This window comes from Mustela nivalis (assembly GCF_964662115.1).
Source record: "Mustela nivalis genome assembly, chromosome: 5".
NCBI lineage: Eukaryota > Metazoa > Chordata > Mammalia > Carnivora > Mustelidae > Mustela > Mustela nivalis.
Window position 1 is genome coordinate 55,593,467 of NC_139024.1, and position 26,318 is coordinate 55,619,784.

The window sequence follows — 26,318 nt, forward strand, 5'->3', positions numbered from 1 at the left end:
TCTCAGGGTCCTGGGATCAAACCCTGCATTGGGCTTTCTGCTCAGCAGAAGCCTGCTTCTCCCTTTCCCTCTGCTTGCCTTTTGGCCTGTGATCTCTGCCTGTCAAATAAATAAATAAAATCTTAAAAAAAAAAAAGAAATATATTACACATAAATATATAATATATAAATAGTATATAATGTAAATACATAGAAGATGTCATCATAGAACATTGAGTTTACTTATTTGAGTCCTTATAGAACACTGAAACATTTTTACACCTTTTTTTTTAACTGCATGTAAATGACGAATATTGGGCAGTTTTTACTGAGATTACTGTGTTAGCACCACATAATTTTAAATAACTATCAAAATACTTAATTACTTTACATGCTTATGAAGAAGGGCGCCTCCTTTATTAGTATAAATATAAATTACCAAAAGTCACTTTAGAATGCAGTTGTATTGGAATCTTAATATCTTCCTAGGTCAAGATAACTAAATACCTACATAAATTTATATCCTCTTCCTCCTATGACAATGCTAAAGGGATAATAAAAAATGCTTTTTAGTTAATCACATCAATCACAATTCCAAAAGATCAGGGACAGAGACTTGAGCAAGCAACCTGAATGAGCATAATTATGCAGAGAAGAAAGAGCTCAGACCGCACTTCCCCACCTTCACCAGGGTAACAGGCGGTGCCCCTCCCATACAGCGCCTGAAGGTGGAACTCTGACTTCCTTGCCTGTCCTGAAGCAAACAAGGTGGTCTCTCTCCCCAGTGGAGTCAGGGGGCAGAATTAGGACTTCTGTCTTCCTTCTGCAGTAAGGAGGAAGTGCTTTCTACATTAGTAGAGCCTGTTGGAAAAACTCTTATTTCCCCACTCTGCCCATGCAGGAATGAGGAGGTACACTTCCCCCTCCTCTGGTGGTGCTCAGGATACTGTGGGATGGAATCTTATCACCTGGATAACAAACAAGAGTGGCAGAGCCAAGTAGCATTGCACAGGCTCTATAAACTAAAGTAACATTTGAAACACAGCCCACGGAAGTGAGCCAGTATGTGTACTCTGAATCTAAACAGGTTGAGTATGTGCTAAATAAAAAATTTAATTAGAAAACAGTCATAAAATAGAACACTAAAAATGTCCAGGAAACTCTCCAAAATTATTCATCATGCAAAAACCAGGAAAATCTAAATTTCAATGAGAAAATACAGTCAACAGACCACAATGCCGAAAGGACAGGGAATTTGGAATTTTTAGTTAAGAAATTTAAAGCTGATGTCATAAAAATGCTCCAGGAAGCAATTATGAATACTCTTGAAACAAACAAAAATAGGGTATCTCAGCAAAGAAGTAAAAAAAATGTGAAAGAGGAAACAACCAGAAATACTAAACTTAAACAAACAAAACAGGGAAAGATCAATAGCCAGATGCAAATAGCAAAGAAATTAGTGAACTAGAAGTTAGTTCAATAGAAATTATGAACAACTAGGAAAAGTTTTTAAATGACATGAACCTCAAAGATCTGTGGGACAAGAGAAGAAGATATAACTAGTGTGTCATCGGAGTCCCCAGAAATGAGGGAAAAAAAAATGTGGGGCCAAAAAAACATTTAAATGAATAATGGCTGAAAACTTTCCAAATTTGTCATAAGACACGACTCAACAGTTTCAGATAGCTCAGAATATCCCAAAGAGGATAATCCCAAAGAAATCTATGCCCAGACACATCAAATTCAAACTTCTGAAAACTCAAGACAAAGAAAAAAGCCTTAAAATGGCTAGTGAGAAAAGAACACCCGATTGTTCCTCAGAAACCACAGAAGCCAGAAGAAAATGGCTAACTAGTTGTCAATGTTGAGGAAAAAAAGCCTGCCAACTCACAACACTGTATTGAGTGAAAATACCTATTAGGAATAAGGGTGAAATAAAACATTTTCAGACAAGGGGCACCTGGGTGGCCCATTCAGTTAAGTGTCTGACTCTTAGTGTCAGCTCAGATCTTGATCTCAAGGTCGTGAGATTGAGTCCCAAGTTATGCCCTGTGTTCAGTGTGAAGTCTGTTTGAGCTTCACTCTCCTTTTTCCTCTGGCTCACTTTCTGCAATCTCTTTCACCTTTGAACCTTTTAAAAAAATTTTTTTCCAGACCAAAAAAGGTTAAGATAATTTATCGCCAGAAGACTGGCCCCAAAAAAGAATGGTAAAAGGAAATTCTTATTAAAAAAAAAAAAAAAAGGAAATGGAAGAAATCTTAGGACATCAGGCATGAATAAAGAGCAAAGAAAAATATATAAACATATGTATAGCTATAAATAAAGTATAAGCTATGTATGGCTATAAATAATACAAAATGGTTATAAAGTATTCTTTGCCTCTTGAGCTTTAAAAATTATATTTGACATTTAAAAACAATACTTATGAGTAGGTTCTGATTATGTAGAAAGAAAATATCTAGACAGCTATGCTATAAAGGGAGGGTGATAAAGGGTTAAGTATCTATGTTCCAATATCAAATGGCAAAATGCTGCTATTACTGGACTGTGAAAAGCTAAGCATGTATATTTTAATCCCTAGAGCAACTACCAGACAAAAAAGTAATACATAGAGACATACTAAACACCATACTAAACCCCAGAAATAACTCAAAATGGAATCCCAAAGAATGTTCAAGAAACACACAGAAAAAAGGAAACAGATACAAAAAAAAATAAATAACAGAAGTAGCAGAGTATACAAGTAATAAATTACCAGGCTTAAATCCCAATTATATCAAATGCTAATTGCACAGAAATTAAAATGTAAGAGTAGCTTGGATATACCTATAAAAATTAAGAATTTGTATATAATTAAATAATTCCACATGTAGAAATCCCACAAAAAAAATAGTCATATAAATGGGCAAAATATATACACAAAGATGCTATTTTACAGAATTGTATTGGTAAAACACTGGTCATAATCTAAATGTCAAGATGAAATTAATGAAATATGTATGGTTATTGTTACATTTGAACAAAGGAGTACAAGGTAGATCAGTATATATATTAGCATAAATAATACCTAGAGTTAGGGGAAAAAATACATTACAGAACAGGAAGTACCATACCATCCCACTATTACTATAAATTATATGTAGTAGGCTTACATATATTTATAAGAAAAATGTTTAGGAAGATACACGTAAGTCATTTATTATGATTGTCCATGTAGGCAGAACAATAATGAATTTCCATTCTCTACTTTGAACGATTTTAATAATGTTTGAATTTGTTTTACTAAAAGCATTTACAATGTTAATAATAATAAAATAACAAAAACATTTCTATTTTGTAAAAAGTAACTTAATGATAGAAAAATAATTTGTCATGGTATATATCTTGAAAACACTGTTGCTGAAGCTTAAAGAACAAAAATGTCACTGGCTAGGAGAGAGTGTGCGTCAAATGCTGGAGTGCACGGATTTGGCCAGAGACTTCTCTCAGGGCGTCAGGGCTGGGGCTTGGGAAGCAAAAGAGGTTGTGTTGGTACTGGTGGTTTTCTGCACCTTACTGTCTAAGAAACTGAATTTGACAATAATTTTGCCCTTAAAAAGTGTAAGGATCTATCAGAAACAAAAGCTAATACTTTTTTTTTTACATATCAATAGATTGATGGTGACTGGAGAAAATTATTGTTCCCAATGTGTATATTTTCCCTGTTTAATTCAGAGACAGATGAAAGCACTGGGACACTCCCAGCAAAGCAGCCGAGAGCAATACATATTGTGAGTGGAAAGTGCTCACTTAATTGCTTCTATCAAGGGGCCAGAGGAATGCTGAAAACAGAGGGAACAGGACCCAGCTGCATGTGGCCCCAGTAGCGTACCATCACTTCCACGGAGAGGAAAAGAGGAAATTCTCTGTTGTATAACATTGTTCCTTATACTCCTCAACAAATATTTGTCTGACTGGTGTCGAAGAACTTTGATTCCAGGTCCTTAGAATCCGAACTGGAAATAGTAGAAATACTTCTATGGGGAAAATGATATGCTGGTGTAAAAATCTGCACCTTAAATGTCAGGCAGAGAGTTTCTGACAGGAGGGTTTGCTTCAAAGAATGGTTAAGATAAATGCTTGGAGGGACAGTAGGAAAGGGGAAGGAGATACATGTGCAAGAAGGCAGAGAAGGAAAATCAGTGTCCAATAACAAAAAGGTGAGCAAGCATCAAGAAATGGAAGACAAAAAGGAAAAGAAGAAAAAGACAGCAAGGGGAACACGACTCAAAGTGTAGGAGAGGTGACAGGGGAAGGAAAAGTGTAGAACCAAGATCAGTCCATCTCCTTATACCAAATCAAGCAGTAGAAGGTAACAGAGCTTATTGCTATGAATATGTATCTCAAATATTTGAAGTGAAAAACAAAGAATAGACATATAAATACTGAACTAGAATTAGAAGGAAAAAGTCAAAAATTAAATTGTGTATATCTAGAAAGAGATTTTTAAAAAGAAAAAAAAATGTCTATCTTGTCAGAAAGAAGTTACTCTAATTCTTTATTACAACTGCCATGCACATAGATGTTGACTCAGCCCTGCCATCTGGGGATTAGGTAGAAACAAGTAAAAATATTTGCCCCTGGCCCCAAGAGAACAAATTTCTACCAACCAGAAAACAAGGTACCATCTCCCTATCATATGAATGCAGCCTCTGAGATAGCAAAGTCCTTGTTTTTTGCCCTGTAAAAATTGCATCTATTTATTTATTATCCCTGCTATCTGTATTCGATATCCTTTCAAGGACTACAATTCCAATTTTAAAGAATAGACCAAAATAGGGAAAAACTAGTGGGAGAGTGGAGTGACCTGGCTTGTGTATTTACCTTACAAAAGGAACTGAAGGCAGTATTTGCAGATTACATGATGCTATATATAGAGAGAAAATCTTAAAGACTTCACTACAAAACTATTAGAATAAATGAATTCAGTAAACTTGTGGATACAAAATTAATATATAAAAATCAGTGTGTTTCTATACACTAATAATGAAGTAGCAGATAGAGAAATTAAGACAACAGTCCCATTTACAATTATACCCAAAAGAACAAAATACCTAGGAATAAACTTAACGAGGGAGGTGAAAGACCTGTACCCTGAAAACTTTAAAATACTGATGAAAAAAAATTGAAGATGATACAAACAAATGGAAAGATAGCCCATGCTCATGGATTAGAAGAATAATTTTGTTAAAATATCCTTCTTGCCGAAAGAAATCTACAGATTCAATGCAATCCCTATCAAAATACCAACCACACTTTTCACAAACTAGAATAAAAAAGATTAAAATTTGTAAGGACCCACAGAAGACCCCAAGTAGCCCCAAGCAATCTTGAGAAAGAAGAACAAATCTGGAGGTATCATAATCCCAGATTTCAGGTATACCATGATCCTTAGTAGTCAGAACAGTATGGTACTGGCACAAAAATAGATATATAGATCAATGGAATAGAACAGAGAGCCCAGGGGCACCTGGGTGGCTCAGTGGGTTAAGCCTCTGCTTTCAGCTCAGGTCATGATCTCAGGATCCTGGAATGGAGGCCCGCATCGGGCTCTCTGCTTAGCAGGGAGCCTGCTTTCCCCTTTCTTTCTGTCTGCCTCTCTGTCTACTTGTGATCTCTCTCTCCTTCTGTCAAATAATTAAATAAAATTAAAAAAAAAAAAAGAACAAAGAGTCCAGAAATAAACCTATACTTATACGGTCAGTTGATCTATGACAAAGGAAGAGGCAAAAATACATGATGGGGAAAGTGTCTTCCATAAATGGTGCTGGGGAAAATGGACAGCTACATGCAAAAGAATGACATGGGACCACTTTCTTACACCATACACAAAAATAAACTCTAAATGGAAGAAAGACCCCAAAAATGGATTAAATATGAGACCTGAATTTATAAAACTTCTAGAAGAAAACATAGTCAGTAATTTCTTTGACATTAGCTATAGAAACATTTTTCTAGCTATGCCTCCTAAGGCAAGGAAAACAAAAGCAAAAATAAACTATTGGGACTACACCAAAATAAAAAGCTTTGCACAGCAGACAAAGCCATGAAAAGGGCAACATAGTGAGTAGGAGAAGATAGTTACAAATGATATCTACAGTAAGGAGTTATTATCCAGAATAAATAAAGAATTTATACAAGTCAGCACCAAAAAACAAATACCCCAATTAATAAATTGACAGGGATTCTAAATAGACATTTTACCAAATAAAACATACAGGTTAACAGACACATGAAAAGATGCTCAACATCACTCATCACCAGGGAAATGCAAACCTGAACCACAATGAGATATCACTTTACAGGTGGCAGAATGCGTAAATAAAAAAGATAAGAAATAACATGTGTTGAAGAGGATATTGGAGAAAAAGAAACTCTTGTGCACTGTTGGTGGGAATGTAAATTGTTGTGGCCTTTGTGGAAAACAGTATAGAGGTTCCTCAAAAAAATTAAAAATAGAAATGCTACATGATTCAGGAATTCCACTACTAGAAAAACAAAGAAAACTAAAACACAAATTTGAAAAGATATATGCACCCCTATGTTTATTGCAGCATTATTTACAATAGCCAAGATATGGAAGCAACCTGGTGTCCACTGATACATGAATAGAAAAAGATATGGGATACACACACACACACACACACGAATATTACTCAGCCATAAAGAAGAATGAGATCTTGCCCTTTGTGACAACATGGATGGACCTAGAGGGTAGTACCATGCTAAGTGAAATAAGTCAGTCAGAGAAAGACAAATACCATATGATTTCACTTATGCATAGAAGCAAAAAACAAAACCAAAACCAAATGAATAAAATAACAAGCAAAAAGCAGAAAGAGACCCATAAATGCAGAGAACAAACTGGTGGTTGCTAGAGTGGAGGAAGTGAGAGTATGGGAGGATGGGCAAAATGGGTGAAGGGGAGTGGGAGATGCAGGCTTCCAGTTATGGAAAGAATAAGTCATGGGGATAAAAGACACAGCATGGGGAATACAGTTAATGGCAGTATGACAGTTGAAAGGTGACAGATGGTAGCTACACTTGTGGTGAGCATAGCCTAATGTATAAACTTAGTGAATTGTTATGCTGTATACCTGAAACTAATGTAACTTGCATGTCTTCTGTACTTTAGTAATAAAAAAAATCTGTAGATTGGACCAATTTATGAATATAAGAAAGATACATTGAAGGAAAATGCCTGAATGAAGAAACCATCTAGAGGGCTAGCTTCTTGTATATTTTTACATACACTGATGAATTCACTAGGAGGATGGGGTATGGGGTACTCCATACTCAAGTGCTCTGGGAAAAAAATGAAGCAGGGACTGGTGAGATAAGGTATTAGGGTTTCAGATAAGATATAGAGTAAATGTGTGTGTGTGTGTGTGTGTGTGTGTGTGTGTGTTTAAGATTTTATTTATTTATTTGAGAGAGAGACAGTGAGAGAGCATGAGCGAGGAGAAGGTCAGAGAGCGAAGCAGACTCCCCATGGAGCTGGGAGCCTGATGTGGGACTCGATCCTGGGACCCCGGGATCATGACCCGAGCCGAAGGCAGTCGTCCAACCAACTGAGCCACCCAGGCGTCCCTAAATGAGTGTTTTTAACATTAAACTGAGAGGATATGCAGACATTGGCTGTTGTGTTCTAAAACAAAAGGGTATTACCCAAGTATTCCATCTGTAAGCAAATTACATTCATATAATAATCATATATAAAGGAAAATAGACCTCAGTATTTAAAATGACCCAAAATAAACAGCATATATATTCTAAGTGAATAAAATTCTGGAATGCACATTCCAGCTGAATGAAAGATGGATGAAAATAAAATGCTCAAGAGAGAAGCTGAGCAGGATGATAAACACTAAACCCTTTTATAGAGGAAATAAAGGATACATTATTACAAATGTGTTCAGAGATAAATACCAACAAAAATGTTTACTCAAAAAACATATATGTTAAGAAAATATTGAAGCAAAAAAATTTTAGGTGGATTTTGTTGTAAAATATTAAATCAAACAATAAATTCGTGACAACTAAAGCAAAATGGTATTTAAAAAGGATAAGAAAAGGGGCACTTGGGTGGCTCAATCAGTCAGTGTCCAACTCTGATTTCAGCTCAGGTCAACAAATTGTCTACAAAAATAATTCATATGGAACAAGTTCTATCTCAGTGCTCAACAGCTTAGCAGCAGGCCCCACAAGCCATTCCTCAGGAGAGACCAGTGAGAAACTAGAAGAAGCCACTGGACATCAGGCCCTTCCTTTCCCCAGGGCTAAGTTTTCTAGACTGCTTCAATGATTGGTTCAGAGTGAGATTTCAAATTGGAGTAAATATTTTTGTTTAAATTCTGAATCCAGGTAGATTTGGGCTTATGAAGAATCAGTACAATTAAAGAGAAATAAATCACCGTGTCTTTGTAAAATGAGATGTAGTGTTAATAAAGGTTGACCACTGTCCAGAAGGAAATTTGCAAAGAAGGAAGGATGTCAAGAAGCAGAGAAAGAGAAACTAATGGGGTTGGTCTAATATTCTACTGATGCTGCTTTGTAATACTTAATGATTTTGAACTCGCTCCTACCTCAAGTGTGAGCAAATGTGTGGAAAATGGGGAAGGCGGCAGATACCCTGACCTTTGACCTCTGTGTTCGCCTTCCCTCTGGAATCCCTCATCCATACTCACGGGGCACCCACCTTCTTAACACCACAGCCTCACTCTCACTCCTTGGTGCACATTAAAACTTTGAACTCTTGTCTACCAAATCTGCCTCCTGCTTGGTAAATAAGGAAGACAAAGACATTTAGGAAGTCATTTTCAACTCCTCACAAAGTTTTTACTTTCAAAGTCTGCTGTCTTGCAGTAAACATCAAAACACCAAGAATCCTATTTTAGAGATCAGAGGCTAATACCACCTTCTATACTCTTACCTTCCTGCTGTAATGATCCTATTAATTCCTAAGCATTGGCCTTTCAGCATCCCCCATCCCAGGAAAGATTGGCCCAGGCTCCCTGGGTAAAGTCATGTTCTTTAGAAATACAGAATGGAATGATTAACTTTTGATACTTCTCCACATCCTCAAATGTTCGAGAACATTCTTCCTTAGTGACTAGGACCAGCTTCAGGAGTGTACAACCTGTACAGTCACAAGGAACCTCACGCTTAGAAGGACCCTATGCTCTTTTTTTTAAAGTACTACTATCACCATATTGACATTCTTAATAATTTTCATTTTAACAAGGGGCTCTGTAAAACATGTAGCTGGCCCTGCCTGTGAGTCTGGGCCTTTAGAAAGAAGCCACCAACAAAAACTCAAAGGTGTTTAGTAATCTAGTCTTGCCAAATGTGGTGTGAGCCTACTTTGCCTTATTAACTAGGGGATTTTTTAAAAAAATTCTCTATTTCTACTATCCCATTTGCTCCTTTTCAGGCAGAAGCAAAAACGTCTTGGCAAGCCAAGATTTGTTAACTTGAGTACAAATCTCAAATTTAGGGCAAAGCCTGGGTGGGACCAGGCCCCTCAGAAGCAGCAAATACCAGGGGAGAAAGAATGAATCAGGTTCAAGCACTCCCTATGCTCAAGACCCTATGCACAATCACAGACAAAGGAGGAAGGAAGAGAGCCCCATGCATCCACCTGTCCACCCAGGCCACCTGCCTGACAGGACAGATAGCAGAGAACCACCCTTCCATGGTCCAAGCAACTGCAGTATAAAAAGCATGTGGGATTTGGGGTCTCAGGACAAACAACAATGTTTGTTATTGACCCCAAATTACACATGTAGGACCTATCTTCCCAGTGTCTGCACAGTTGATGTCCTGTATCTTCTAATAGCCTAGGTAACAGCGTGTAAGACAAATATATTTCAATATGAAGGTCAGACGAATTTCAATGCACGTGAATGTGAACTAACTTACCATCCAATAAAGTTTCACGATATACTTCCCATAGTTATTGAATAAAGGCATGTGACCTTTCACAGCCTTGCACAGAGAATAGATGTGTTCCCAGGGCTTCCAGATGAGAGGAGGGGGTTCCCCTGCATTCCCTTTAAAATAATTGTTCAAAGTAGCTCCATTGAAGATCTTCCACACTGCATAGATTTCGCTGATAATCCATCTCATCAGCTAGAGACAAAAGCCATTCGTGTTAATCAGTTGTTCTTCAATTGTTGGTACTGTAATTTAGGTGGGAAAGAAGTCAAAATCCATTTCCAATCTACTTTTTCATATTAAATTCTACTTGTGCTTCACATTTTGATTTCCAATCTACAGAATAAAGTCATGGCTCTTGCCTTTGTTGTCAGGAAATATAGTCACAATACATGCTAAAAAGACTTAATATTAAACACACTCAGCTAAGAGCTGTCTTCCAGAGTAAACTACTAGAGGTTTGACATCGACTTCCTTTTGACATTGACCTTCATTTCAACTGTGTGTGTGTGTGTGTGTGTGTGTGTGTGTGTGTGTGCGTGTGTGACACAGAGAGAGAGAGAGAGAGAGAATGAATGCTCCTGAGAGCAGTGATATTATTTTGGGATTAACATTTTATAAATGATTAAGCTACCCCTCTGTAAATGTTGAGAAGTTTGCAAAGAAAATGATCTCTTCTATGTCAATAGGGTCAACCAGACAAGGAATGAGATATGAGAAAGAAAATTGCACACACATTTAAATATCCTCTAAGTCTCATATTTCATATGCCAATCTGCGGGGGCAGAACGGCTCTGAACAAAATTCCCACCTGCAGAGTTTTCAATGGGCAACAAGGCGCAGTGGGGAGTTGAGCTTTGCAGTGGAAACAGACCGGATTTGAATCTCCCTTCAGATCCTTCTGCTCTGGGGAATGTCATTTCACCATCTTTAAATTGCAATTTATGTAATGCTGTCTGTAAAATGCAGATTATGCTATCTATTTTTCAGCATTTTATAGGGAATAGAAACAATGTATAAAAAAAAATCTCTGGGTCACAGTGGTTGTTAAGTAAAGACATTACCCTAGTAGCATGGGATTTTCTGAAATAATCGTCTTGCGTTTAACTGCCTGGTTTATAAGAAGATTAAATACTTGAGACTAACCTTATAAGATTCATGTTTTCCTTAATTTACATTATCTAGGATGTTTCTTCAAGTTTAGTTTAGTTGAAAATGAAAGGTAAATCAAGTGTCTTGCTGTATGTACACCTCGAAATTTTGCTAGAATATTTTATACTTCCTTTAAAAATGAAAAGCTGAAGTCTATGCATGCTTTGGATTATAAATAATAAGCATATTTTAGACTAAATTGTAAAATATAAAACACTTTAGATATATTATACTACTCAGTACAACCTGGTTGGAGAAAGAAATGTTTTGACTTTAATCTTGGTCAAGATATTTAAGATAAGATGGGTTCCTGGGTGGCTCAGTGGGTTAAGCCGCTGCCTTCGGCTCAGGTCATGACCTCAGGGTCCTGGGATCAAGTCCCACATTGGGCTCTTTGCTCAGCAGGTACCCTGCTTCCCTCTCTCTCTCCTTCTCTTTCTGCCTACCTCTCTGCCTACTTGTGATCTTTCTCTGTCAAATAAATAAATAAAAATCTTTTAAAATAAAGATATTTAAGATAAGAAAGGCAAAGTGTTTGAATCAATAATGACTATTAATTCTCACTGGCACAGAATTTTTTTCTGGGAGAAAATAATTTTAAATGAAAAGACCTGCTTCTGACATAACTGTCTTAGGGAAGTGGAACAGAGTCCGCTTCTGAAGGAGAAAACCCAGGGTGGAGAGACAGAGGTGTTTAGGTGAGATTTTCCCTGTATTAGCAAGTCAAACAACATCAGGACACCCTGCCCTTGAGCACTATGTTGAGCAAGTTCCAAGCAACTTCCTGTCCATCGCTAGGCACTTGCACTAAGAGGAGAAAGCCCAGATCATGAGACCCCAGCTACTGTGGGTTTATGGGGCAGGAGAGTAGGGGCACAGCAAAGCTAATGCTAACATTTTCCCACCATCTGCTCATTAAACTTAACTGAAGAGGCTTCTCTACCTCTTTGAATGTCTGGTGTATAAAATACTGAGTTACACCAAAACTTAGAGGTGCACAAGGGAGAACTGAAATTGATGGTCTGGGAATTATTTTAAGCAGGTCTGGAAAATGAAGCCTGAAAACAGGCTTCAGTTAAAACTTCCTTACATACCTCACTGCAGAGTAAATGTTCATTTGCTGAAAACAAATCAAACAGGATTTCATTTCTCACAACTACTGGAGCCTGAAATTAAAAATATATGTAAAAAAGAGATATTCCTCATTAAGAAAAATAAAGGAAATGTAGCTGAATGAAATATAGTTTCATGCAGTATAAACAAGTCAAACCTGATCTCATTTCTCACAACCAGAGGAATTAAAAGAAAAAAAAGATAAGTGAAGCTCATTATTCCGTAAGATAACCCTTTTAGAGCTATGGGTGCCATTCACTTCATAATGTAATGCCTATCAAACACAGTATTTTCATATACATATGAAATGTTATTAGATATAATATATGCATATGGTCTCAGCATGCATACACACACAGTCTGAGAGTTTAAAAAATGACAAAATTTAAATTAGCCTTTCAATTTAAACCTGAAGCTTAGTTAACACATGCTACCAGGAAAAATATCTTCATCCCTTTGATAAAACATACTAGGTATCACAGCTCTTTAAAATCTTGCCAAATTTCAAATCCTCTTATCTTTAAAAAAATCATATGGTGGTCATTATTTAATTGGCATATATCTAAAGATGCTTTTGTATGTTTAGATCACTAAGGAATAAACATAATAAGGGAACATATGATTTATAACAGTTTTTAAAAATTTGTTACAATTCATATCAAGCTTATATACTTAACATATCAAATTAACATAAATATGGTTTTGATTAAAAGATTTTCATGGAAACTACTGTCATCAACTACTCTCAATCACATGTATAACGAGCATCTTGAAAACTCAATAAAATATTTCTTTATGCCTGAGAGAAATTAACCCAAACTACCTTGAAGGCCTGAGTTGACTCTTAGTTTATAATTTGTGATCATAGTAAGTTTTACATAAAATATTTTATACAAAATGTATATTTTAACTTCTGTTTTGGCTAATTGCACTTCTAAAATGGCCACACTCTTCTCCAAGTAACAACATACATTTAAATTGATTATAGATTAAATATTGAATAATAACTGCCTGCCAATCGATATAAGATAGAAGCTGATGGTGTGTAAAAGACAGCAGATATTAAGGTAGACGTCTCTACGGAGGTCTTTATTTCCTACACCTGTCCTTGAGACAGAATCCATCTTCAGACAATTTACATCTGCTCAATATCATCATTACTCAAGGACCTGAACCATCCACACCTGATTCTCAGAAATATACAAAACTGATCATTCCCTCAGTGGCCAGAGCTTGTTAACTTCCTCAGCTGTATAGCCCATGTTGATTGTGATATCTTGAATCAAGGCTTTTAAGTTTGTTCATAATTTAGCTTCTCTCTGACTTAAATCGTGTCCTCTGACTTCATATTTGGCTTAGAGTAGAATAGAGTCAATCTCATGTAGGAAGGTCGATATTGTTTTGCTAAATTTTTGTCTGAGCTTTCTGTATGCCCACAGTTATTTCCATGTAAAATATACTTACCACTGTGGATCTAGACATTAAAACTTAAAAAACATTATTCTAAGACTATCCTAGCTAGCTAGACTTTTAGCTGTGGCTGTTCTGATCCACACTCCAAGAGGAGTTCATGCACAAGATCAGGAGGAAGAGGTCAGCACAGAACAGAGGTGTTGAGTTGGGCAGCAACATTACGATAAATGTCAGGAGAAGTGTTACCGCCACCAACGGATGAATTCACTTATAATACAAGTGTTATCTCTCAGAACTAAGGTATGTTAAAAAGAAAAAGATGGTGTGAAACTTTTCTACTTATTCACATTTGAAACACTCTCACTTTAGGGACTTAATATCCTTTATTTGCGTGGAATGTAAACCCTGCACTTCCACTGCACAGAGCCTGAATATTATGAATAATACACTATTATTAAGTGCACTCTATTAACACCAAAGAACTTATATTCTTCATACCAGTATTATCTAACATTATAAGTAATTTAAAGTCTTGGTTCATGGACATTTGATTTATTTAAAATATCTTACAAGTAGGCATTCAATAAATATTCTGTTGAAATATCTTATTCTTTTATTTTACTAAATATATTTGCAATTAGGATTAGCTGACCTCGGCTAGTAACAGCAATTGAAAATATGGTGCATAAATTATATTTTCTTGCAATAGTAGTGGTGCTTATAAAGGCTAAAAATTTTAGGAATAAAATCACTTTGTGTGGAACTGATTCAGTGGATTCCATAATCGATGGAAGAATCAGCTCCTTTACAACCATTGGTTAACACTAAATAGCAATTTTAGCCTACTGGCTTTCCGTGCATTAAATGAAAATTCTAGGAGAGTCATAAACTAAAAAAAAAAAAAGGAGTTAGTGATAATTAGACCCTTGGACACAGCAAATATGTTCAAACTAACATGACTGTTAAGAAGGCAGACCAGTGGATCTAAAGTTTTCATGTACATAATGCTATTTTAAAGGATGGCTTCTCTGGAGATGTCCCAGTCAATGTGACTCAAGTGGCTGGGTGTCAAGTCCAGAAATGAAGATGGCCCTTGGAAAATGCTTCAGGGATACCTGGAACACAGAGAGCCAAGTGCCAGTCTCCTGGGCTAGAAAATTAACGCTGGTAAACACTAGAGTAAACAGACCTTCAGGTCACATAAATTCCTGCTAAGCAGCAGTAACGGATAATTCTGTCAGTCAGAAATTAAGGAGTAACTTCCCACACCTTTTAGGCTCTTCTTTGATATCATGTAAAAAAGAAAAAAAAAAAAAACCTCAAGACTTTACACAAAATTTCGATATGCTCTTGGGAGCCAGTACAAGTGATATTAAACTATGCTGATACACATTTATCTCTATTAAATGTCAAAAAGTAATTCCTTTTTCTTACTAAATACCATGGGAAAAATTTACCCTACATTGTTTTAAAAATGAGAATTTTCATAACTAGGATATTATAGCCCGCAGTTAACATGTATTTTGTTCAATAGTGAAAATGTTTCTTACCCGATTAATTAAAAAATCCTGTGGACGTTTCCAGGAATAAATTTTCAACGATGGTGGTAATTCAATCTTTCCTTCGGGGTCTTCAAAAAAATGCTATATAAAAAAAATATATATTGAGTTTTTTGTCTCCATATGATTCTAAAAATATGAAACCAACTCAATACTAATAAAAATCAGTAAGTTCATAGATTCAATCAATAAATATGCATTTATAGAGCAATTTGTATAATTGCTCTCAGAAGTATCTCATGGAGTATTTGGTGAATATGGAAGTTAATAATACTGTATTTAGTGAACAAAACCTCAGTTGTTGAGTAACATTTTATTGCAGAGGACGCAATCAAAATGAGCATGAGCTGCTGTGGTATGTGAGGTAGGTATGGTAGGAAAGCAATTTGGATGGGCCAGATATGGACATATTTTGCACTGAAAAGATTGTTCTTGTTTTTATTTGAGAAAATTAAAAAATCATAAATATGATTGTATGCCAGTGAAATTTTGAACCTTGGATCTGACTTTCATTTATTAATTTTTAAAATTAAACATGTTATTTTGAGATAAGTATAGATTCACAACTCATGCTGTGAAATAATAAAGAGAGTTCCTGTGTTCTCTCTACTCGGTTTCTCCAGTGGGAAATCTTCCAAAACCAGAGTGCAATGTCACCACCAGGATACTGACATTGACAGTCATGGTATACCACAGTTCCAGGAGCACAAGGATCCTTCCTAGGCCCTTTTATGGCCATGCCCACCCCCCCCTCCACCCCCTTACCACCTGTTTAATCCCTACCACCTGGCAATCATTAATCTGGTCTCTTTTTGTCATTTCAATAGTGTTATATGAGGGGCACCTGGGTGACTCAGTTGGTTTAAGCGTCTGACTCTTGGTTTCAGCTCTGGTCATGATCTTGGGGTAGTGAGATCAAGCCCTGCTTTGGGCTCTGTGCTCAGCAGGGAATCTGCTTTAGATTCTCACAACTCCTCCCTCTGCCCCCTTCTCTGATCTCACATGCATGCACTCTCTCTCAAATAAACAAATAATAAATCTTCCCAAAAAAATAATGTTATATGAATGGAATCATATATCACGTAACATTCTGGATTGGCTTTTATCTCTCTCCGCCTAATTCCCGGGATATTCAATTCATTCAAGCTGTGGCAAGTATCAATTTGCAGTTTGTTTTGTTTATTGATGAGCAATATTTCATGATATGGATATTTGTTTGTTTACCATCTGTTCATTGAAGGACATTTGGGCTGTTTCTAATTTGGGGCTCTTACTTATAAAGCTGCTATAAATTTTTGCATATAGCTTACAGGTTTTTATAGTGTTTCTCAGAGGTAAGTGTCCAGGAATGCAATTAATTAATTAATTTTTGAGTCCTTAGAATGGGTCAGTTAGTGAGTTCTGGAGGAAGAATGATATCCAAATATCTACTCTCCAATGCTAGCAATATAGCAAATTAGATTTCAAGTAGCTACTGTGTAAAAGTTCTCACAGGTCCTAAAATAGTTAAGTTGTGGCGGTGAGCCTTACAGAAAATGGAAAGTGCTGGGAGTACAAAAACAATGCTGTAGGAGTATAAACTATCTGTATTGAAAAATAAGGAGTACTAAATTTCACCTGAGTTAATAGTGACGGGGGGAAGTAAATACTATTTTGTGATTTTTATGGTAAACACATTTTTATCCAAATGCTAGTGTGACCTGAGAAATTGGTTATATTTGAGGGCCCTGTCTGAGCTTTTTCACAAAGTGTCTATGTGTATCTGGAGCATATTTAAGATTCTGAAATACTTTGAATGAAGATAAAGGCAATCCCAATATCTAGTCAAAATGATCCAAGAATGAGTCCCTGAACAATAGACTGACGTTTCCAAGAGACACACTAGACTTCTGGGGTTGCCTCACGTTGTTTCGTTTTCCTCCCTTACAAATAATTCAGTTATTTTAAAGTCCCTTATCTGACAACCCCAAATCAGAGTCACTCGTGGATCTATTTCTATTATTTAATTTTCCTCTTGTTTTTCAGCCACTTTTTTATCACACTTTTCATGTGTGATAAATTTGGGTTGTATGATAAATGTTGCATATAAAAATGTATATGGTCCTAAATAATGATGCCTTCCTCCAGAGAGGAGGACTTCATCCTTTCTGGCATCAAAGTACAAAATGAACTTGACCCCATCAACACTGGGTCTCAGGGTTTGACTGGGCTGGTGTAGGCTTGGTTTACCCTTACTCAACACAGATTGCTATCGCCATGTTTGGGTACTCACTGAAAAGCTGGAGTGTCTGAGTCCCTTCACCTTGGTATACCCTAAATTCCAATCTCTTGCCATAGCATCATGAAATATTTTCTGTTATTTAACTTCCAAACTGTTTTTTACTCATTTGCTCAGCAGCAAAATCTTCACACATATAGCTTAGGATTTGGTTAAATGTCTTGAAATAAAATTATAAGGGAAACATTCAGATTGTGGTTCTGTAATTACCTCTGGGATTTGGGTTCTAGTTTTGGCTGCTTTCGCAGCCCTTGTCAATATCCTCTCTCTCTTCAGCCCAGAAAAACTGGCATAAACCCCAGCCACTACTTTCTGTTTGACCTTTCGTTGTCATGCCTTGAATTATTAAATGTCTTTAAGGAGAGAAAAAAAAGGTAAATGGGAGTTTACCATATCATAATCTGGTATGATTCCCTTTTCTCCATGTTAAGTTAGTGGTAAATGGTAATCTTTCTATGTCATTTTGCCTTAGGTGTATTTCTTATATGCACCTTACGATGCTTCATTATATATATCTCAGTTTGGTTCATCCACCATGTCTTCTTGTTGCTGTCACTTAGAAGAATTGAGACTTGACTCTGGAATTACAGGGAAGGGTTAGTTTATCTGATGCTGATTTCCTGATCACTAGCCTCAAATCTAAAGAAGAAACTTGCTATAAAATTCCAAGGATACTTGCTATGGTCATATGATTAAGGTAACTGGCCCTGGTAAACGTGGATGTTGCAACTGTGACATGCTTGGGGTGTCCACCACTCACTCCCATGAGGGACTGTCACTTCACAGCCATGAATGTTGAGATTGTAGAACAGAACTGGGAGTGGGAAGCAAGATTGTATCCCATATGGTATCTGGGCTGTTGTAAGAACCAGGGTTTGACCTGATACTCTTCCATCTTGTGAAGATGGCAGAGGCAGAATGGAATGTTGGCTCAGGTTCTGAAGTGTCACATGCCATCGGAATAGTCCCAATTCACCACAGGAGGAGGGCTGGTGCTGCCCTGATCGTGCAGTTTTATACATGGTCTGACGATCACAGAACCAAGAATGGAGTCTGATGTTCACTTAGCAACATTCCTATATGTTGCTCCCAAATGAAATGGGCATCAAGTATCCAGCACACGTGTTACTTTTCCAGTCTCAGTGGTTTTTCTCCAATAAATGTTCTTTCAACAGATGTGCCCTTGTTTCAATAACATTGGTAAGTTCTAGAATTTGATGCCTAACCTCCCAGAGATCTGCAGGATTTCTCCGTCGTCACCTGGTAAAGGCTTACTTACACTTCAAGGGCCCTAACATGTTACAGTTTATAGCTTATTTACTATTTCAGTTTTCAGACACGCTGCTCTTCACCCTGTTATCCTTCACACTCTACAGTGCCTTGTCTTTAGGTCTTTTCTAGAGCTCAGTGCTTACCTGAGGATTTGCACAGTCTATCTTCCTGATGTACATTCACACGCAACCCCCATTAGTTGTAAATTTCTGTTAAAAATATGTAGGCTATGACCATTGTCATTTGAACCCACAGAGTTCAAAACCCTGTCCATCTAAAAGTTCCACAGTCACCCTAGGTATGGTGAAAAGAATGTATTACCTCATACGTTCCTAATCTGAAATTGTTCAGGTACTAACAGAATCAGCAATTAGTTACATTTGTTATCTTTTGTAAACAAATTACTGTAATGAATTATGCAGTTTATACTTCTGCATTTTGTGAACAAAATATAATTGCTAATAAGAACCCTTCCAGAGCTCTTGATGCAAATAAACACCCCAGAGTTCATCATGGTCATTCTGGCAATTTTGTTTGTGTTTTGAAACTGCATTGTGTTTCATAAACATTTTGGTTAAATGAATTGTTGCACCAAATAAATGGGTCATTTTTTTTAAATTTTTTTTAAGATTTTCTTTATTTATTTGAGAGAGAGAGAGAGAGAGAGAGCACGTGCACCAGCAGGGGGAGCGGCAGACAGTGAGCTGAGCAGTGAGCAGGGTGCCTGATGCTGGGCTCCATGGGAGGACCCCGGGATCATGACCTGAACCAAAGGAAGACACTTCACTGACTGAGCCACCCAGATGCCCCAAAGGGTCATATTTAAAATGCAACCCAGACTCATACCCTCAAAAAGAAGTCTTTAGAAATAGAGTAAACATTTTTAAAAAGGCAAAAGAACCTAAGATAATATACTTGGAAAATGTAAGCACACTGTTCTCAGCTCCAATCCCATCATGTTTCAATGGCCATAGATAAACAAAGAGTACCTGAAATCCTTCCCCAAATATCTTCAGGGGGGCAATATTAAGAGATTCAATCTTTATCTCAGTAACAGTAACAATTAAAAAAAAAAAAATCTCCTATCATCACTAGGTAACAGTTCACAGGTCTGCTGGGGCTTTCATTTTCTAAACTACTCGAAATGCCTTGTTCCCAACCCTGCCCAAAATCTACTATCTGACTTGTTCTATCAATTTCCCCTTTATTTCATTATGACCCTCTGATCATCTCTCCCCTTTTCTTACTCAAATGGAATTAGCAAAGCCCAGGTCTTAGGCTTGGAAAGACAGGCTAGGATGGAGGGAGACAGGTGGACAAAGACAAAATTTCTCGCTTGAAGGGAGCCTCTGGAGAAGAATGAGCACTCTCCCATGTTAACACATCTTATGCTACTATTACATTAGGACTAAAATGACCTCTAGTCACATTCCAGCGGACTTACAAATAGAGGGCTTTTTCCTGCTTTGTCCTTTTCTTTTCCACCTTTGCCTGCGTCCCACTTCTCTGCATTGACGTCAGCCTCGCTCCATTCCGGCCAGATTGGGAACTTCCCCTTCTTCTGCTCCACGGAACTAGGCTGCGCGCTACTGCCCAAGTAGTACTGACTAGAAACAGAGCAGGGAGATGGGTTAGTTTTAAGTCAAATCTCTGAGGTAAAATATTGGGTTCATTGCATGGTTTGACTTTAATGGTCTTGTCAGCAGTCATGTTAAAGACATTTTTCAATCGTTGTTACCTGTAGCCAGATAGCTTCCACAGGTTAGGGTTCAAAGAAACTAAAATACCTGAAGAGATTATTCTGTAAACCAATTTTGAGCCTTAGGCCCTACTTACTAATGTAGGACATTCATCATAAACACATAAAATGCCATGAAGGGGCATATTTATATACAATTCACACTTAAAATCCTTTGCACGTATAATATTAATGGCTTTCTGAAGATCACGATGAATGTAATTTTGATTTTTCCCAGTATAAGTGTGCTATGTGATCGTTATTTTAAAATAAATTTTTTTTAAAGATTAGGTAAGTAGGAAAGACATTCCCACTCCATTCTATAAACCACATCGTTAACAAGTGTCCAAAGATATACATTTCTTCTTCAAAAATAGCATCATTTAGCACATTCTCTTTATAGACTGTTTATTTCCATTTACCAGCATATCATAAATAGTTCCTACGTCGATGAGAATTTATCTAAATACAAATTTAATGATTGTATACTGTTCCATTGTATAAATATACTTCTTTTTGTCTAAGTTTCTGTATTTAAAAACGTGAATGTTTTGATTTAAAATTTTTTTCACTATTTCATATTTTTTAAACATTTTATTTATTTATTTGACACAGAGGGGGAGGGAGAGAAAGCACAAGCAGGAGGAGAGGCAGAGGGACAGGGAGAAGCAGGCTCCCCACCTGAGCAGTAAGTCCAACACGGGGCTCGATCCCAGGACCCCGGGATCATAATCTGAGCTAAAGACATACTCTTAACTAACTGAGCCACCAAGGTACCCCTTTTTCCACTATTATAAACAAGAGTTTAGAGGCTTTCCTTATTCCCAAATCTTTGCATTCCTTATTAATTCTTTTTTTAGGATAGATTTTAATAAGAGAACGTAAAGTACCCAAATATATGCATATTTAAGTTTGTGATATATTTTCACTAATTATCTACAGAGAAGTTGGACTTGTTTTATACACTCATTATTGTGTTGCAATTCTATATCTCTAAACCTTGACTTTTGCCTTTTTTTTTATTATTGTAACCTTTAAAGTCTAAAATACGTGTCTCATTTAACTTTTTGAGTTTTAACTATGAATGACTACAACCCTGCTCTAGACCCTTGGATAGGCAGTGAACAAACCGGACAAGAATCTCTACCTTTATAGAGTTCATATTCTACTGGGTAGAAACATAAAATCACAGGATAAATTAACTAAAATATAGAATGCATTAGAAAGTGAAAAATTAGGGGGAATCATAAAATAGGAAGGGGGAACTGAAGAGTTAAGGTACACAATTTTAATACAGTGGTTAAGGAAAGCACTCCATCATAGGGTAATCGTTCACTCAATGGGGAAAGAACATGAAGGATCGAGCGGTGTGGATCCGGGGAAGGCTGCTCTGGAGACCGGAACTGGCAAGTACAAGCCGCATGGCAGTCTTCCAGATGCGGAGCGCATCCTGGCTTATCTGAAGAATAAAGAGATCAGTGGGGCTGAAGGAAAGTAAAAGGAGATAATTTCAGAGAGGGAACAGGAGATGCAGAGATTATAAAGGTGATGTAAGCCAAAGGAAAGACATCGATTTCCCTAGGTGAGAAAGGAAGCCGGAGGAGAGTTTTGAGCAGGGACGTTTATAAACATTCATGCCTGCGGCTATGTTGAGAAAAGGGCAAAGGGAACAAGAGAGAGAATTTAGAAGGCGCTGAAATAACAGGTGAGAGCGGATGGTGATGTGAACCAGGTTGCTGATGGTGAGGCAGCAAGAGAGAGGCCCCCGTTTTTAAGAGAAAGCCCATAGATTGAACTGATGTTTCCTGCAAGACAGAAGACTATGGGTTTGGGCAAAACAGAGGTAAAGAGTAAAGCAGCATTTCACTTGTAAATGAGCTGTGTTTATCACATATTTGTGGTGATGTTGAATAGTTAGTTAGACATAGGATTCTAAGGCTTTGGGAGAAAGAATCAGTCTAAAATGAAAATTGGAGTCATCGGCGTTTAGATGGTCTTAAGACTTCAAGCTATTAAGACTTAAAGCTATTCAAGACACCTAACAACCGGTGAGCAATTGACCAAACCTTAAAGCCTCGTTATGTTAGACATTATTTATTTGAGTCGCAGGGTCAGGAGTATGAGGTCTTCGGGATGGGTCATGGGCTCAGGGCAAGCAGAAGACAGAAATGTCTAGGGCTCAGGGTTATTGGTAATGTTATTGTTAAGGTTATTCCACAATCAATATTAAAATATTTCAGTATTCTGACTATCAGTACAGCTGTATGCCTGCTCTGATACTCCAAGTGAAAAGTCAGAAATAGTAGGAAGAAAACTGAGAAAAGCAGTCTGTGAGTGTGGGGGACAGAATAATGCATCCTCCCCCTCCCCCACCTCTCGCTCCTCCAGCCACCCATGTCCACACCCGAATTTCTGAACTGGGGGATAGGTTACCTTTCCTGGCAAGAGATGGTTTGTAGACAACTTTAAGTATTTGAGATGGGAGGTTATCCTGGTGTCTGCATGGGTTCAGTGCAGTCACATGTGTTCTCAAAAGTGGAGGGAGACAGAAGTCGTCAGAGGGAGATTTTACTCCAGAAGAATGAATAGAAAAATGCAAAACTGTTGGGTTCTGAAGACAGAAGGAGGAGGCCACATGCCCAAGAGAGTGAGCAGCTTCTTGAAGCTGAAAAAGGCAAGGAAATGGATTCTCTCTGCGAGCCTCTAGAGAGGAAGGCAGCCCTGTTGGTTCCTTCACGTTAGCTCAGTGAGACCCATTTTGGACTTCAGACCTCGAGAATTGCACAATAATAGTTTTGTACTGTTTAAGCCACTAAGTTTGTGGTATTTTATTATAGCAGCAATAAGAAAAAGAAACAGAAATAAAACAGTAGAGGGTTATGCCTTAAAAGTCAAGTAAAACATTTTTTTTAAGTAAGAGAATGCTCAGCAGATCCAAATGCTGCTAATCAACAGAATGAAATATGAACAAATAAATGTTGAATTTAACAACAAGAAGGTGAAAGGTCTTTCTCAAATTTCACCTTCTGGGGCAGGGGGTGGGAGGAACTTTCTCGAACATCCTATCTAGAATAGCAACCCCTCTGCCTCCTTTCATATTGCTTCATTTTGATAGCACTTGATGGTTCTCTCACTAATCTTTTGGTGCTTGTGTGTTTCCACAGGTAGGCTTTGTAAGCTTCACAGGAGTAGGATCCATGGGTTTTTTGTTCACTCCTTCTATCTCCAGCAATTAAAACAATGCCTGGATAACATAAGAAATCTGTCTCCCTCTCTGCCATCTATTTACATGAAATAAAAGAACGAATGTCTTGACATACTACTTCTAACATTTCTAATTAGGACTGTTTCAAGGTTTTATGAATAGGTAAAGGTTGATCAGGTGGCTCACTAGTCCTGTTCCTCATTTCTTATATTTCCCAGTCCTTTGCAGTTTGGCTGGTACTTTGTGGTGGTGTTTTAGACAATAGCATGTATAGGGAGATATTTGTATCCTACCTCTAGGCTCACAAAACATCCTATGATATACTTGTCTGCATGCTCAATCCTTCAGAGAAGATCTTGGGAAATGGTAATTCGTGGGGTTTTGGAATATAGGTGAGGTTCAGTGGGGTGAAGTCTGGAGCTGATGACCAAGAAAGAATTCTTGAGACATCTTAGGTGCAAAACGGTGGTTTTATGAAAGCACTGGGACAGGACCCGTGGGCAGAAAGAGCTGTTGCACCAGGGTTGTGAGGTGTGGCTGCTTATATACTTGGGAGTTGGGGGAGGTAGGGAACATGGGGGTTTCAAAAGAATTTTCATATGTTAAAGAAGACTCACAGGATACCTGAGGCCTTGCTGTTGTCAAGTTAAAGTTGTCCCCCCCCCCACCAGCAAGGCATTAATGTTAGGATAGTTGGAAGCTTCCTGGAGGAACATTACACTCTGCCTGCTTCAAGTATCTGTCAATGGGCTGCAGGTTATAAGAACGTTTAATTGTATCTACATTTCCTTCTTCCTTCAAAGCTAGGTTATTGATGGAAGTGCTTTGTTCTTATAGATTGCTAAGACATTTGTAAACCGAGGGAGACTTGCAGGAATGTGATCTCTATAAGTTAACTATTTGTTTTTCCTTTCTATAGCTTTAGGGAGCCAAGAGTGCATGAGAAATGTCACACAGATACCATCTGGGGCTTGGGGGGTGTTGTGGGGTGTCAGCTTCTGCTTTGTCCTCAGCTTGCCTTCTGTTCCCTCATCAGTAACGCCACAAGATGGAAAGAGCCAAAAATCCTTATTTAGCACATGGAAGGCCACTCCTAAATTCCCAATCAAACTCTAATATAAATGAGAAATATCCTTTGCTGTGTGATCTGGGGTTTATCTGGTATTGTAGCTAACATTGATTACTTCCTACTTGCTTCTTTGATAGTGTAGCTAGCATTGATTGTTAACATTGACAAATATAAAGGGTATAATTATTTTTTTAGGGTTTGGATTTCTTCTTTTATGACTTTTAGCATTATAAATCATTATATCATTACACGTGGTAATTTACTTATACATTACTTTTTACTATCTTGAGTCTTTGACACTTGATTCTTTTTTCTTTCTTGTGATTTTTATTGTTTTTGTTTGTTTCTTGTTTTGGGATTTTTTTTTTTTGTTTGTTTTTGGTATATTCTCATGTTTCAGGACACTTCTATTATGATCCCATCCTTATCAGGGTGTTCTTTTTCTCCAATCCCATTTCCCCAAGGCAATCCTGTATTGAAAGAATGCTTTTTCAATGTTAATATGGAATTTTCTTCTTTCGGAAATCCCAAATAAAGAAGGCATCCAGGAACCCATAAGTACTTTAAAATCAGATCTCAAACCTACCAGAGTCTCAATCCCAAGATTTCCATTTCTCAAGGAAGATTTTTTTATTTTCCAGCCAGACACTAAGCATAGAAAAGCTTATAATCTAAGATTATAAGGCAGATTTTTCTTATTCACCTTTTAAAAAGAATTAAACTTTTGGAAAGTCATGCCTTCGTCCAAGGTTGGAGCACTCCCTTTCATCATTTGTCCTATATATGTTAAAACAAAAGAGTCTACTTTCGTAAGGCTGCTAAGCCTTCCCCAGGGAAACTGGAGTCTCAGCTTAGAGTTAAAATATCCTGACTTTCAGTTCCCTCCTCATTTCTGGATCCTGAAGATTTTTTATTTCTTTAGGTAGGCATTTATAAGTATTAGGTTTTTGTTTTTGTTCTTTGTTTTGTTTTTTGTCTTAATCCACTATGTTGCTGGAAAAGAAAGTCTAAGAATATATCCATTGTAAAGGAGTATTTCTAAGAAGCATCTAAGAAAAGGTGACAGAAGGATGATTAGAATAGTTTTCAGGAAGAAAGGAAAATTTTTCAAAATATTAATAGGAAAACAAAGGCATAAAATAGTAAACTAAGAGTACCTCTGCTTTATTCAGTTTTGGTACAACTGTAGAGATAAAAAGAAATCCATGACTATGTAGCCAACAAAATCATGATAAAATTTAACTCATTCAGGAAGCTCAGTCTCCTTAAAAGCTGTTTTTGTAAGGGGAGGATCTAATTTCTTAAAAGAAATAAAGGCTCTGCTGAGATGATGTTTTGCTCTCCTCTTCTTTCTGTCAAGTGTAAATGAATGTTCTGGCTTTTCCTCCCTTAAACTATTAAGCTTTATCACTAATTGGCCTACTTCTCTTGTAAACATATCAAATTTGATTCTGTCTGTGTTGAAGATCACTTAAAAAATACTCTCATTTGAGGCATTTCATACCAGCTCCATAGCTCACTTCTAGTGTTACTCACATAATATAAACAATAGTAAAATATGGCC

General features: G+C 37.2%; 1 protein-coding gene across 4 annotated transcripts in view; it reads right to left on the reverse strand.

The window, feature by feature from the left end:
• ADGB (androglobin) overlaps positions 1-26,318 on the reverse strand; it is a 173,052-nt gene that overhangs the window by 125,395 nt on the left and 21,339 nt on the right. For 3 of the 4 annotated variants that reach the window (XM_082730345.1, XM_082730344.1, XM_082730342.1), the window contains exons 2-5: positions 20,187-20,349; positions 15,184-15,276; positions 12,202-12,273; positions 9,941-10,150 (exon numbers count right to left, since the gene is read on the reverse strand). In XM_082730345.1, coding sequence (XP_082586471.1) covers positions 9,941-10,150; positions 12,202-12,273; positions 15,184-15,276; positions 20,187-20,349 — 538 coding nt within the window. The remainder of the gene's footprint in view (positions 1-9,940; positions 10,151-12,201; positions 12,274-15,183; positions 15,277-20,186; positions 20,350-26,318) is intronic. The other variant, XM_082730343.1, reaches the window with a different exon arrangement.